This window comes from Buteo buteo, chromosome 19 (assembly GCF_964188355.1).
Source record: "Buteo buteo chromosome 19, bButBut1.hap1.1, whole genome shotgun sequence".
NCBI lineage: Eukaryota > Metazoa > Chordata > Aves > Accipitriformes > Accipitridae > Buteo > Buteo buteo.
In genome coordinates, this window is record NC_134189.1 from 29,418,865 (window position 1) to 29,432,011 (window position 13,147).

A 13,147-nucleotide genomic window follows, 5' to 3' on the forward strand; every position below is an offset into this window, starting at 1 on the left:
AATTTTCCAATACTCTAAAAAGCATAAAATCCACAGAAAAGTGCAGAACGACAATGCACCACAGGAAGGAAACATAGACTGAAGCTCTGCTTTAGATCCATGCAATAGCACCGTACTTAACACTACAAGTGAACCCCCAAGAAGCAATTACACGAGATAGAGCACAGAAAGGATCCTCCCTTCCCCCACACCACCAACTGTCAAATACTGTTACAGGAAATGCGAAAGTTAAGGTTTAATATATTGACATCTTCATAATTCATCACCGTCAGACACGATGGTATTCTGAAGCACTGTTTTAATCCCGTGTGCCACATGGCAGTCCAGGCCTTCCTGCAATCCACCTCTGATATAACTCAGGCTGGGAATGGCCAACTATCACCCTCCGCCCAGTCAGACCACTTTCTCATTCCAACGATATCCAGAGGTGGTATTTGTCTCTACCATGTTCTCATTCCCTGCCCTCCTAATTCTGAAAAGAATTCTCTCACGTTCTCCTGTCAACACAGGAACTGGTTTCCCAAATAAGCTGCTGCTTATGTCAGAACTCCTCTCCCATCAGGATTTCCTTATCTTGAATTCCACATGTGCCCTCAGTAACAAATTAGTTGACCCATATCCAGGTACAACCCTGATAACTAACAAGGCTTTTAAAGCTGTTGACACCTGCTTTATCACTTACCGTACCTACCTGTGGCAAGACTGTAAGAATCCTATCCGTGTACTCTATTTGCTTCTGATCAAACAGGCTCTTTCAGGTACAGCCTACAGGCACTCTCCTTTCCAGAGATGGCCGAATTAAGCTGCAACATCAGGGGTTTTTAGTACCTAGAAAATGCATGTTAGTTTGGATTACAAGGTTACCCTGGCTAGGGAATATCATCCTGAACTACCAAAATCCACATTAGTTCAAACTCCTCATTTATATTTTTAGAGAACAAGACTGGGATCTGAAAGCATGAGTACTTCATATATAAATTCAGTATTTGGTAGAATCGTCAGCAGACTAACTACCAGTGCATCAAAGGAACATTTTATTGACCAGATTTAACCACATCCTCTGATAACCATGCCAGGAAAAAAAACACCTGTCTGTATCGTACTAGAATTGTATCGTATGTGCTTACTTCTGTTTGTATAACTATCTCAACCGTATTAAAAAGTATGTATTAATTTCATGATAAACATTTACAAGTGACACTTTTTCTTGTAACACTGTTTTAAACCAGAAAAATTCACAAATAGTAAAGGGAGAATCTAATAAATGAATTGAGAGCTATAATATTCATCAATGACTGCAGAAGACTCAAAAGTTACATTTTTGTTTTTATTTTTTAGGGAAATCCAAGAAGAATCCAAAAATAGTGTTTTGACTCTAGATGATTATATAAATCTTGTAAAAGAATTAATACGTTCCTTCAATAACATCTGCACCATTTTCAAACTAATCCAGTTAAAAAAGAAAGTATGTTGAGGAAAGCCTGTATAATTTTAAGTTATTTATTTATTCATTTATTTCTGTTAGCGACAGTATTTGTTTTATTCAGAATTTGTTTCTAGAATAAAGAAAATACATTTTACAATGGCAAAAACTGAAATTCTCAAATTTCTTTTATACAAATAGAATTCTATCAATTCTTAGAAAGTTCCTGTTTATTTTTTTCACTTTGCTCCATGATATAGCCCAAAATTCATTTTCTGTGAAGAAACAGAAAACTTTATTCTAATAAAGCTAGCGAACAGATAATTTTGGCCCCATGTCTGTAAAAAAAAAAAAAAAATTGAATGCAGGAAATCACATGCAAGTTTAATGCAAAAAATCTATAGACTTAAAAAAAAAAATCAATCCAACAAGCCGCTCTAGAAAACCTGGACAAGATGTCACCAAAAACCTCATCATTTGCAAACTGATTCATATCTATAAGATATAAAGCTGCTCTGTCAAGGCATAGGAAGTCAGTGCATGACAAAATGACGTATTCATTCAGGAAAGGGTAGTTATCCAACAGTAGAAGTCTGACATCTAGCGACTGCCACTTCTATTTGTTCACACACTTCAGCCTTCATAAAAAGATCTGAAATGGGCTGCCTATCACTCACCTCCAGTGTTAAAACAAATGCAGTAGTCCTTATGGTGGTGCCTGTGTTTAAATGTCTGTATTAAAAACATGCACATGTATCAACTATCTTCAAATGCTTTCTTTTCATTACCCGAATTAAAAAAAAAAATAGAAAAATTATGCTTTTATGATAGATGCAAAATTTTGTCTAAACTTTTAATACCAGAAATAAAAAGATCCACTTTATATATTAATGCTATATTGTTCTAATACAACCTATTAAGTGCCATGTTGAGTAATTTGCTGTAACTGTGATACAATTCTTGCAAAAGCTGTCCCCCAAAAGATCATCCTATATAGCATTTACTTACAGACAGCACTATATTACACAAATATTTTAAAAAGTCACAGACTTAAGCAATAGAAAATCACCCTAATCTCTCCAAAAACATAGAGACTATAAAAGATACTACAGAATTTTAAGATTTTCTTCACTAATAGGCAGTGCTAGCCTCACTCTGGAACCAAGACAACCTATCCAAACTTCTCTAGTGATGAGACCAAAGTGCTTTATTACAGTTATAGCATTAGTTTTCTATGCACTGCCTCTCAAATAATACATCACAAACAATACAAAATAGTAATTAAGATTTTGTTGCTCTTTTCTTCTACCTTTATCACTTTTGCATACTAAGGAAGTGAATATTTTTCTCAAAACATTCTCTTCTGATTGTTATGGTGATCTAATTCAAATCCTTGCTCCCAGAACTGTATGCCTTATTTTCACTTCTGACTACAAAAATTGCACTTCTGAAAAGGGCAAGGAATCATAAACTGCATCATTTGAGAATTACAATACCTTATTTTACAACTGTAGTGTGTGCAAATCATCATTTCAATGAAATTTAATAGTTACAAGTATTCTTTAACTATGTAAGTATCGTAAGGTTTACAGGAAGTAACATGGATAATCAATATTCTACCATTTGAAACTAAAACAATAAATAAAAGTTTAAGTATTAAAACTAAGGAAAAAAATGTTCCTGTAAATTGTACAGTACCTTTTGGTTAAAGCTTCTTAGCAAAAATATAGTAATGTGTTTTAAGCACTCCAGTTACAGAGGGTTCAATATTAAAATTCCAAGGTTTCCCCATTATGAAAAAAATATTGCATTTTTCCATAGGTGCAGCATAAACTGTCTCTCTCTGAACAAGGCTTCAGTCTTTAAAATTGTATAGACAGTAAGTATGAAGTCAAATGAAACATTAAAAAATTATAATACAGTACTGAGGATGCACAGTTGTTGCGTATTATGGGTTTTACATTCCTTCTTATTTTGAAAAAGCAAAACTAGAGAGCCCATTGTATATCACTGAGTTCAGCTGGATCTCCAAGCCCTCCATCAGCCTCCAAGTAATTCATAAGAGCTGTCATAGCAGTGTCATCATTTTCACATATTGCATCAAAGTCCAGCTGAGAATTACCACCTATAAAATTATTAAAACATAAACGTAAGCAGTACAAAGCATGAAGAATATGGTAACTTTCAAAGCATTTGTTTTTTTTAAACAGCACCCTCCTTTGAAGTAGAGGCAAACATTTACATGTAAATGTTAAAAAAAAAAAAAAAAACCCCAAGTAATAGAAATAATGGCTGCCCACAGACAGTTGTAAGGACATACATAACTTGATTTAAAAAGATGACTTACATCTTGCCAATCCATTGGAGTACCTCCAATTGCTAGCTAATAAAACCGGTATCCATGGAGTGAACTGCTTTCTAACTTATGTCAGTTTAGTGGGAAACACAATCATGTACCTGAATTCTCATCTAGTGTACTATGCTGGATGAACTCCTGAAATCTTACAAGTTCCTGTATGTTAGCTCTAGAAATCAATGCTATACCCTTTCCTTTAACAACAGTAAGGTAAAATGCTTTAGCTCAAGTATCAGTGAAAAACATTTCCTTGACTATCTTGGATAAATATAATTGTTGTTGTTTTTTTTTTTTTTTCCTTTTCCAAACCCTTCCCGTATTTAAGGATTAGCTTTTTTTTTCCTTTTTTTTTTAATATAAAGCTTTCATAGCTAAACTGGAAGAAAGCTATTAGTTATAAATAAATAAATAAATCTCTAGTAACTGAAATAAAAGAGGGAGCCAGAAAAGTTGCTACGAGCTGAAATACAGGATAAGCATAAACATTGCTTTTATAGCACTTTGCTTTTACGTTAAAAATAATACAATGGCATTCTCCTTTTACAGGGCCAGGGAATCCTATATCCAGACAAACTGCTGCCTTCATGCACGCTTGAACAAGGGGGAAATAAATAAATAAATAAAATTCTCTCTGAAACATTGTGACTAGCCCTTTGTATTGACTATTCACAGCTTGCAGTTAAGAAAGAGATAAAGTGCTAAGAGGACAATAGTTCACAAATCACAACCAGTTCCCTTACACCGCACTGAAATAACTTTTCCTTACCCATATCTCTTTTCTGGAGAGAACTAGTAAGTACCTAATTAAAACTGTGGCATGCAAGAATGCAACGGTAAACTTCTGTTACAGGATATTATTTTTGTCATGAGATTCAATCACTGATCAAATTTTGCTGTTTGCCTGCCAGTGATAACACATCTGTTTTAAGAGTTCTCTCATCTTCAGACAGACAGACAAATCTCCTTACAACTTATACATGGTTGTAAAGTGGTGCACTCAAAAATTACAGCATTTATCAGAAATCTCTTCCCCTGCAACCCCCAAAATATCCACAAGAGAAATAAATCTTACTGAGAAGAGGTTCATTATTGGGAAATTGAATAGCACCCTGGTTCTGTTCTGAAGTCTCTAGAACTTCTGTTTCTGAAGGACATAACTGAATGAACTCTTTATTTGGCACCTGAAAGAACAAAAGTAGTAAAAGGGACAGAATTAAATCCTAGATTTAGTCATGATTATTACATTACAGAAACATAAATCACTGTCAAAGTATTAAAAACCAGAGTAAATGAAAAATATGCATCAACAGCCAGATCTACCGCATTTAAAAATAATTATTTTTAGAAGTTCACGTAGCACTGGACTTGGCTTAAAAAAAGCTGTTCCTTACACATCTATCAAAGGTACTTCCAGTGATGGCATCTGCTTTATTAAGGGTCTAATTCAATATTCAGCAAACAAATCCAGCACAACAAATTGTACTAGTATATACTTTCCATGTCTAGTACCATAAACTACAAATTCCCAGTGACATGTTTGTCAATGTCAACACATTCTAGCTAAAAGATAAAAAGAAGACCCTCATACCTCCCATGTTCTACATGCATTAAACTATATGTATTATAAACTTGTATCTTTTCTATTATTTTGCATCTTGTTACCATCATGATAAAAATCTAAGTAGTTTTAAATTACTTTTTGCACTTCAGAAAAATGAGGCTAGCAACAACAGAGATGGAAGTCATCCTAACCCAACCATACCAGACAAAAAAAGTAATCTCTCCCCCCTCCCCCGATTTGTTTCATGTAACACATGGGTTACCTGACTTGTGTGTGTTCTACTTGGAAATTAATAAAGTTGAAATACTTTACAAAAGCATTTTAGGAACAAATGGGATACCAAAGCACAGAATAAAGAAAAACCTTCAATGAATACAATTAAGTTATCCTCATGATGAGATGCTGCATGCTTTAGAGTTCAGTATATTTAAGTCAAACAACTCTTCGGGAGAAAGACCTGCAGTAAGGCAGGGGAGAACTGATCATAAAAAAGAGGGGAAGCCAAAACAATCCCTAGTCCAGAACAGTATTGTCAGGAAATGAAAACTGCAGTGGGAAGATAAACTGTCTTTAAATTGAAAGAAATTTACATTCAAAGAAGTGCTGATGGAGAAGTAAATATTTGTTCATATAGTGCACAATATACAACATACAATATACTTAGGTAAAAAAACCGTTAATTATTCCATAGTTATAGTGAAAGTTATAGTTTGAGGTGTTACCAGCACTACTAGATTAGCAAAACAGCATATTTATAAATTTTTAGAAGACTACTGGAATACCTTCAAAGTAAAAATTTTAAACATGTCAAAACTGAGAACATACAGCACAGATTTTTAAAAGGGTCTTCAACAACATTAAAAGTACAAGTGAGAGAAACCAAGAACTGATATTTTATCTAGGTTGCCAAACCAAACAGGCAGAAACACTTTTACTCTCTGACGGTTATTTAGCAGAAGTTTTAATGCAATTCCAAATCCAGAAGAGCCCTCATTGCATGAATCACACTCATATTTAGCATATTTGCAGAGCTTCAGCAGAGATCCTAATAACTGAGTGGAGACTGCAGTCCCCTCAGCCTTGGGAATAGCCTATTAAGGCTTGAACTGATGCCCCCGTAAATGAGGTTGGAACTTCTGCTGCTGTCACATCTCTCAAAAGACTTTCATAGCTGCCAGGTAGTTGGCAATACCTTAGACATTCTCTCACAAAAACACAAGTGAGGGTAATTTGTTCAACCATAAGCTTTGAGCTATCTGACATTAACCTTTTACTTTTAGACTTTTACAGGCAGTGACATACTCACATTGTTGCAGTTTACAGTTAAAGCTGGAGAAGGTGACTTTCTCAAGAGATGTGATGGACTTAACTCCCCAGATGGTGAAGAATGCAACCTACAATTGTATATGTTTAGTTGATTTACCAAGTCACATTGATTATAAACTGAAAAATAGCCTGTGTGTTGCAGAACCCACCAGACCTCCCCAGTGACGAAGAATAAGCCAGCTAATCTGAGACAATGTTGTCTTAAATTCTCCTGAAGATTCTAAATTCTCCTGCTCCAAGTTTTGATAACACAAAAAGCAGAAGAGATCAATAAAGGCCATGGGTCATAATTACTTGAGCACACTTTTTTATTTTTTCTGTTGAAATCACCAGCACTGACAACCAGAGAGTAACAGGTTTCAGAATTATGCACATTGGGACAAATAGGTACATTTCAAATACATACAGAATACAGACAACATAAGGACAATGGTGGAAGGAAAACAACACATCCTTCTAATGTTCCCTCTACTATTATTTTGTTATACCCATCTTTCTATATTTTTGTAAAATTCCAACTAAAAATAAAGACCACTTGTTTGTTACCAGAATTTTTTTCAGATACTTCTCATCCTCCCTCACCAAACATACCAGAGATGAAACTAATAGTGAAAATGTCGTACCAGGACCCTTTGCACAGCTTGCTCGCATCTCCCCCTGCTCTTCCTGACTCCCAAAGGACAAGGGTATAAAAGAATTGGGGCACTCAGGATGCTTCCATTTCCATCACTTCCTCAGATCCAAAATGTGATAAGGGATTGGAGGAAAGATAGAAAATGGTTGAATAAACAGCCTATCTTAAGGAATCAGAGTTATTTGTGTGGAATATTTGTTAATTCCCTACATTCCAATATCCAATGTGCCATTTGATAAGCAGTAGTGCCATCTCTAAAAGCTGGGACAAAAACTCCAAATTGAATAGATTTATAGCATTGCTGTAACTGAAATGATCATTCATCAGATGCTAATTCAATTCAGATATGCTTGTAAATAGAGCTGTAGGCATAGTCCTGAAACTTAAAAAAAAACAAAACAAAACCAACTTGGTGATGCCTGATACACAGCTTGAGAACCATCTGTGTCTTCCTGATATTAAAAAAGTGCAGAGAGCAGATTCAGATAGTAAATGCACTCATCTTATTGGATTATGTTTGTAGTCACAAAGGTATGTGATGAAAAACAGCTGGTGTTAGCCTATGTTGGTCACTCTTTTGTGTAATTTTGATTGCCTCAGCGTGTGCAAGACAGTAACTTGATTTCATACAAAAGAAAAATGAAAAAATAGCATGAAGTTCTACTCTTCACCTGGAAAGAAATACAGCATTGTTCTCAGCAACGATTCTGGAAAAGTGAACTAAATCTGGGTGCAAGCAACTACATCCAGACATCTCCAGAAACATTCAGTTCTTACTGATGAGGCCTTCAATGGCCAATTGTATTTGTGAACACCTCTAGTTTATTTTCCCCCAAGATACAGGGCCATAGGATGAATATGATGCCAGACACCCCAGTTACACAGTGCAACTGTTCCCTCCCATAGCTGGTTTCTTTTCAGAACTGCCGTTTCTTTGGCACAGTTTACCTTATTCTACATGACTTTGCTCTTATAACCTTTTCTTTCACCTGCATGGCAACTTCCTGGGCTATTAGTTTCAACACAAGTTCTTTTCTCAGTTTCCAGTGTCCATAGATAACTAAGACCACTGAAACAAACACACCTACACAAGACTAAAATGGCTCAGATCAGTGTGGCTGATGAAGCTAGCAAGCAAAACATTTTTCCTTCCAAAATCTTGTGATGTTCAGTCTATTAGTTGAGAAATAAGACGACTGTTCCCAGAGAAAGCAACATAACGTTGTTTCATTTACTAACCAGTCTTCAAGATGTGAACATAACCAGGAGAAACACTAAGTTCAATCAATGACTTGAAGACTAAGACTACCTGATGCAGCTTCTTGAGGCATGTGCTCATCACTGCAGCACTTCAACAAATATTTGCCCTGGAAAGTAGTTCTTTGAATCCAGAACTTGTGTTTTTTTTATTTCTCCTAGCAGCCTCACTTTTTAAATTAGAAGCAAGTCTGAACTATCACTGTGCTCTTCCTGAAAAGATGTTTTGGTAAATCAAACAAACTGCTGCTCCATGAAGGCATAAAACCATGCTTTACTTATATGATGAAATTAAGACATCTACAAAATGAATCTCTGACAGATATGGAGGTATGCATCACGAGCTTCAAGATTATGATAGGCAGACAGACAGAAAGAAAATTATGTCAGTGTTAATACTATGGAAGCTGAACTTTTTGATGAATAAGCTCAATTTCTGTAAGGTCTGTAATGGACTAGAAAAATCCATTCTTCTTTTGGGATCAGGAAGGATATGAAATAATAAATATTCCCCTGAAATAGCCCTAAAGAGGCCTCAGTCATACTTGCCTCAGCTGTACAGCTGAACTCCATTTAAACAGACTGAAAAAAAAAAATCCCACTCTTACAAAAAAATTTCCCCCCAAATTGGGGAGATTAATTCAGTACCATAATATCTTCTCCAAATTCCACAGTTCTATCTGTTGTAATGGATTCTTCTGCTTCCTAAGATTAAAACAGATAGACTTTGCTCTCGTGACCTCCTGAATTGCCACAGAAGAGGAGTAATGGGTTGGTTAGATCTTCATACTAAGCTCACAAAATTTCCCTCTGTTGCTTAGGAAGATATTGCTCCTAAAACTATTGCCTCTGTAGCAATATGAAGAGAAAGAGCATTGCTTGTGGTTCTTAAAAGCACAAATACCACAACTTTCAAAGGGTAGCTTCAAAGAAAACCTTCCCAGGAATGCATTCATTCTTTCATCATCCAGCAAATTTATTATTCATCTACTTAATAAACTGGTTTCCTTAAGCTGCTGACACATATGCTCACATAGATGAGCATTTTCAGCAAAGGTCAGGTGATGTCAATCAAGACCATCACATTGAGCTGACTGAAGTGTCCAGAACAAGAGTCAAATTAAGCTCTTGGGTCATGCCTGGATATTAACTGTCAGAGATAGTAACTTTTGACAACTTAATAAATCTTTTTGAAAACTGAATTAAAAAGTGACTCTCCTTCCCTCTATGGTACTGATGAGAGGACATTAACAATGGTATTACCAAAATGTAACATCCCATCTTTGCTGTTGAGGATATCAATCCTTTTTTTGTTGCCAGTGCTTTTTCTCCCCCTTGCTGGATAATCCCAGCAACCTGCCATCATCCTGTGGGATGGATTTTTTAATTTTTTTTTTAAGTAGCAATCTTTTCATCCCATCACAACTGAAGTGTTTATTCTTTTCTTCCTTTCATTGAAAATGAATGATTCCCTGCGCAATTTGACTATTCTAGTAAAGGGATATGAGCTCATTGTTGGAAGGCGATTCCAAAATACTGGAACCAGAGTAAGAAACATCTACCACTGTCACTCTTCACACTCTTAGGCTCTGACCATGGGTTTTACTGTTTCAGAAGATTAAATAGTTTTTGGATGGAGAGATAGCTGAGAAGACAACCACATTACGAAGAGATAATGTGCAACCCTGGACCTCAGCATGGACTTACAAAGGGGAAATCACACTTAACCAACCTGACAGCCTTCTACAAGGAGGTGACTAGCTCGGTGGATGAGACAGCATTGGATGTTGTTTACTTTGACTTTTGTTTGTAAAGCTTTTCACACTGTTTCCCTTTACATCCTCACAGACAAGCTGATGAGTCAGACTACTACTGAAACAGCAGAAGCTGACTATGCTATGGCATATCAATGTATTTATAGACTGGAGGACAAGAGGCTGGAGTGCTGCACTGCAGAAAGAGATCTGGGGGGTTTGGTGGATGGTATGGTCAATATGAGTCAACAATGTGCCCTGGCGGCCAAGAGGGACAACAGTATCCTGGGGTGCATTAAGGACAGTATAGCTAACCAGTCAAAAGAAGTGACTGTCCCAATGGACTCAGCATAGGTGTGGCCTCACCTCAAGTACTCTGTGCAGTTCTGGGCACCACAATTTAAGAAGGATATAAAAATATTAGCATGTGTCCAAAGGAGGGCAAAGATGGTGAAAGGACTAGAGGGCATGATTTATGAGGAACAGCTGAGGATACTAGGTTTGCTCAGCTTAGAGAAGAGGAGAATGAGAGGTGAGCTCATTGCTGTCTACAACTTCCTTATGAAGGAGAACAGAGAGGGAGGTGCTGATGTCTTGTCTCTGGTATCCGGTGATAGGACGTGGAGAACAGCTTAAAGCTGTATCAGGGGAAGATATTAGGAAAAAGATCTTCTCTGAGAGGATGGTCAAGCCCTGGAACAAGCTCCCCAGGGAAGTGGTCATGACCCAAAGCCTGTCAGTGTTCAAGAAGCATTTGGACAACACTTTTAGATATATGGCTTAACTTTTAGGTTGCCCGTGTAGAATCAGGAGTTGGACTTGGTGATCCTCATGGGTTCCTTCCAACTCAGGATATTCTATGATATGAAACTATTCCTTACACCTTTACCATTGTTGCCAAAACTGGTGTACTTCTTCCTGGAAGGTGTAGTATTACTACTCTTTCAGGTCCAGTTGCACAAGTGCCAGTGGAAAGAACTACGTATGGGACCTTGGAACACACTGCTCTGCAGACATAAAAAATTTCTTGGCATTCCTTTACCTGGAACTGGAAGTATAAGATCTAAAGTCTGAGGGATGACTTCATTATCCAAAGCTAACACTTAGATAACTTGTCCTGTGCTGATGAGATGATAGTACCATTATCCTAAATTTGACCTTAACAAAAGTGGTTGGACCTTCTGATGAAGCCTTAATTCCTGGAAGAGTTGTGACTGAAAACAGACTTTTTCTGTGCATGTGCATCCCAAAGTCCTGGAATTAGGGGACTCGGAGACTTCTTAAAAAAAATGTTCTTAGACAACAAATGCTGATACAGTGCAAACTGACATAGCGTAATAACATCTTCCTCTGTAAGCAAGTCAGGCACCACTGTGGGTACCCAACACAAAAAATACGTAAGGATATCTTCACATTAAAATTATGTTTCTTCCTTTCTAATTCCTTGGCTATGCTATGCACCTGCTAAAACTAGTTAGTTTTAAAAGGGTTGGTCTTTAATTAACAATTTGATTCTTGTATGGATTCCCATTTGGAATGACGCAGTAAGGTTTTTCTTCATCTATGGCTGAGTACTGGGAAGGAATTGTCCTATCACTTTAGTCTACATTCAGGATAATCAGGAAAGGGACAATACAGGCTATGAAAGTGCTCCACTGGGGACTGTTTCAAGAAAAGTTCTCCTAGCAGAAAGATACTACCAGAAAAATATAAACGCTACTCACAGACAACTGATTTTCCATTGCCGAATGGTTTATCCACCCATTTCAACATGATGTGAAGGAGCTGCATCACAGTAACGCTTTTGAAGTCATAGTTAAATAATACTTTCATTAACAAAGGAAATTGCATGACCAGAACAAAACTATTTATCAAGGCCAGTGATGTGTTCTGCCATGCATGAGACTAACATTAGGTTATAATTGGTATCTCATAATGCCACTGCTCAACCTAAAAATATTTTAAACATATAACACAATAAAAATGAAACTTGAACAACCCCCACAGAATCACGCATACCTCTTCTCTATCTTTACTTAAAAGCCTAATGTATGATGTTAAGCATTTATTACCTTTGTAATTCTAATATTTCATTTGCAATTTCGGTTCCTATACTTCCAGCACCAAGAACTGTTCCAGAGGACATTCCAGGTACACTTACTAAAGACTGTTTTACAGCATCTACAGTTAAAAAAAAAAACCAAAACAAAACCTTAAGTTTGTAGCAGTTTCATTACACAGCAAGGAACAATCACCTCAAGGATTCATTTTAAAGCAGTTTTTGTTCTATATCTCTTATTTTCAGAAATTAAATTCCTTAAAACACTAACTCACGGGGGAGGGTGTTGTAAGCCTCATTTAAAATATAAAGATAAGCGAATAATATATTTGTGAAAACTGCTGATCCCTGGTAGTGAAATTAGTTTTAATCATTACCACCTCCAGTCTCTCTCACGGACAATACAAAACACATGAGAAAAAAAAAAACACCTGGATTTTTCACAAACAGCAGTTATTAAAAAGAACAAATTTAAAAGTAAAAATAAAAAACCTTATAGCAAGATGATAAAACAGCATGTAGAAATCAGAATCTATACACAGGAGAAAAATATTGACAAATATATATGTGAATATCAGTATCATCCTATATTCTACAGGTAAACTCAGACAGTACAATTGCATTTCTTCAGAAAGCCAGGAAAAATATGAAAAGAGTCTGTGACAGAAGCATATCATCCTATCAACCAAAATCCTAGGTATAGCAGAAGCTGCTAGAAGGACAAGATCTGCTATAAGCCCTTCTGATCACAGTTATGTGAATGATATGAATTAGGGA

The 13,147-nt window shown here is 36.3% G+C and overlaps 1 protein-coding gene across 3 annotated transcripts in view; it reads right to left on the reverse strand.

Annotated features, from left to right (window-relative positions):
• Window positions 1-1,135: 1,135 nt before the first annotated feature.
• Window positions 1,136-13,147, reverse strand: part of BMAL2 (basic helix-loop-helix ARNT like 2) — a 39,938-nt gene continuing 27,926 nt past the window's right edge. The window contains exons 14-18 of one of the 3 annotated variants that reach the window (XR_012653649.1): window positions 12,384-12,492; window positions 6,647-6,734; window positions 4,852-4,960; window positions 3,122-3,548; window positions 1,136-1,761 (exon numbers count right to left, since the gene is read on the reverse strand). Coding sequence is in view for 2 of the 3 variants with exons in the window: in XM_075051921.1 (XP_074908022.1) it covers window positions 3,412-3,548; window positions 4,852-4,960; window positions 6,647-6,734; window positions 12,384-12,492 (443 nt within the window). In the remaining variant the exon portion in view is untranslated. Of the gene's footprint in view, window positions 3,549-4,851; window positions 4,961-6,646; window positions 6,735-12,383; window positions 12,493-13,147 lie in introns of all 3 variants that reach the window. The other 2 variants (XM_075051921.1, XM_075051920.1) reach the window with 2 other exon arrangements.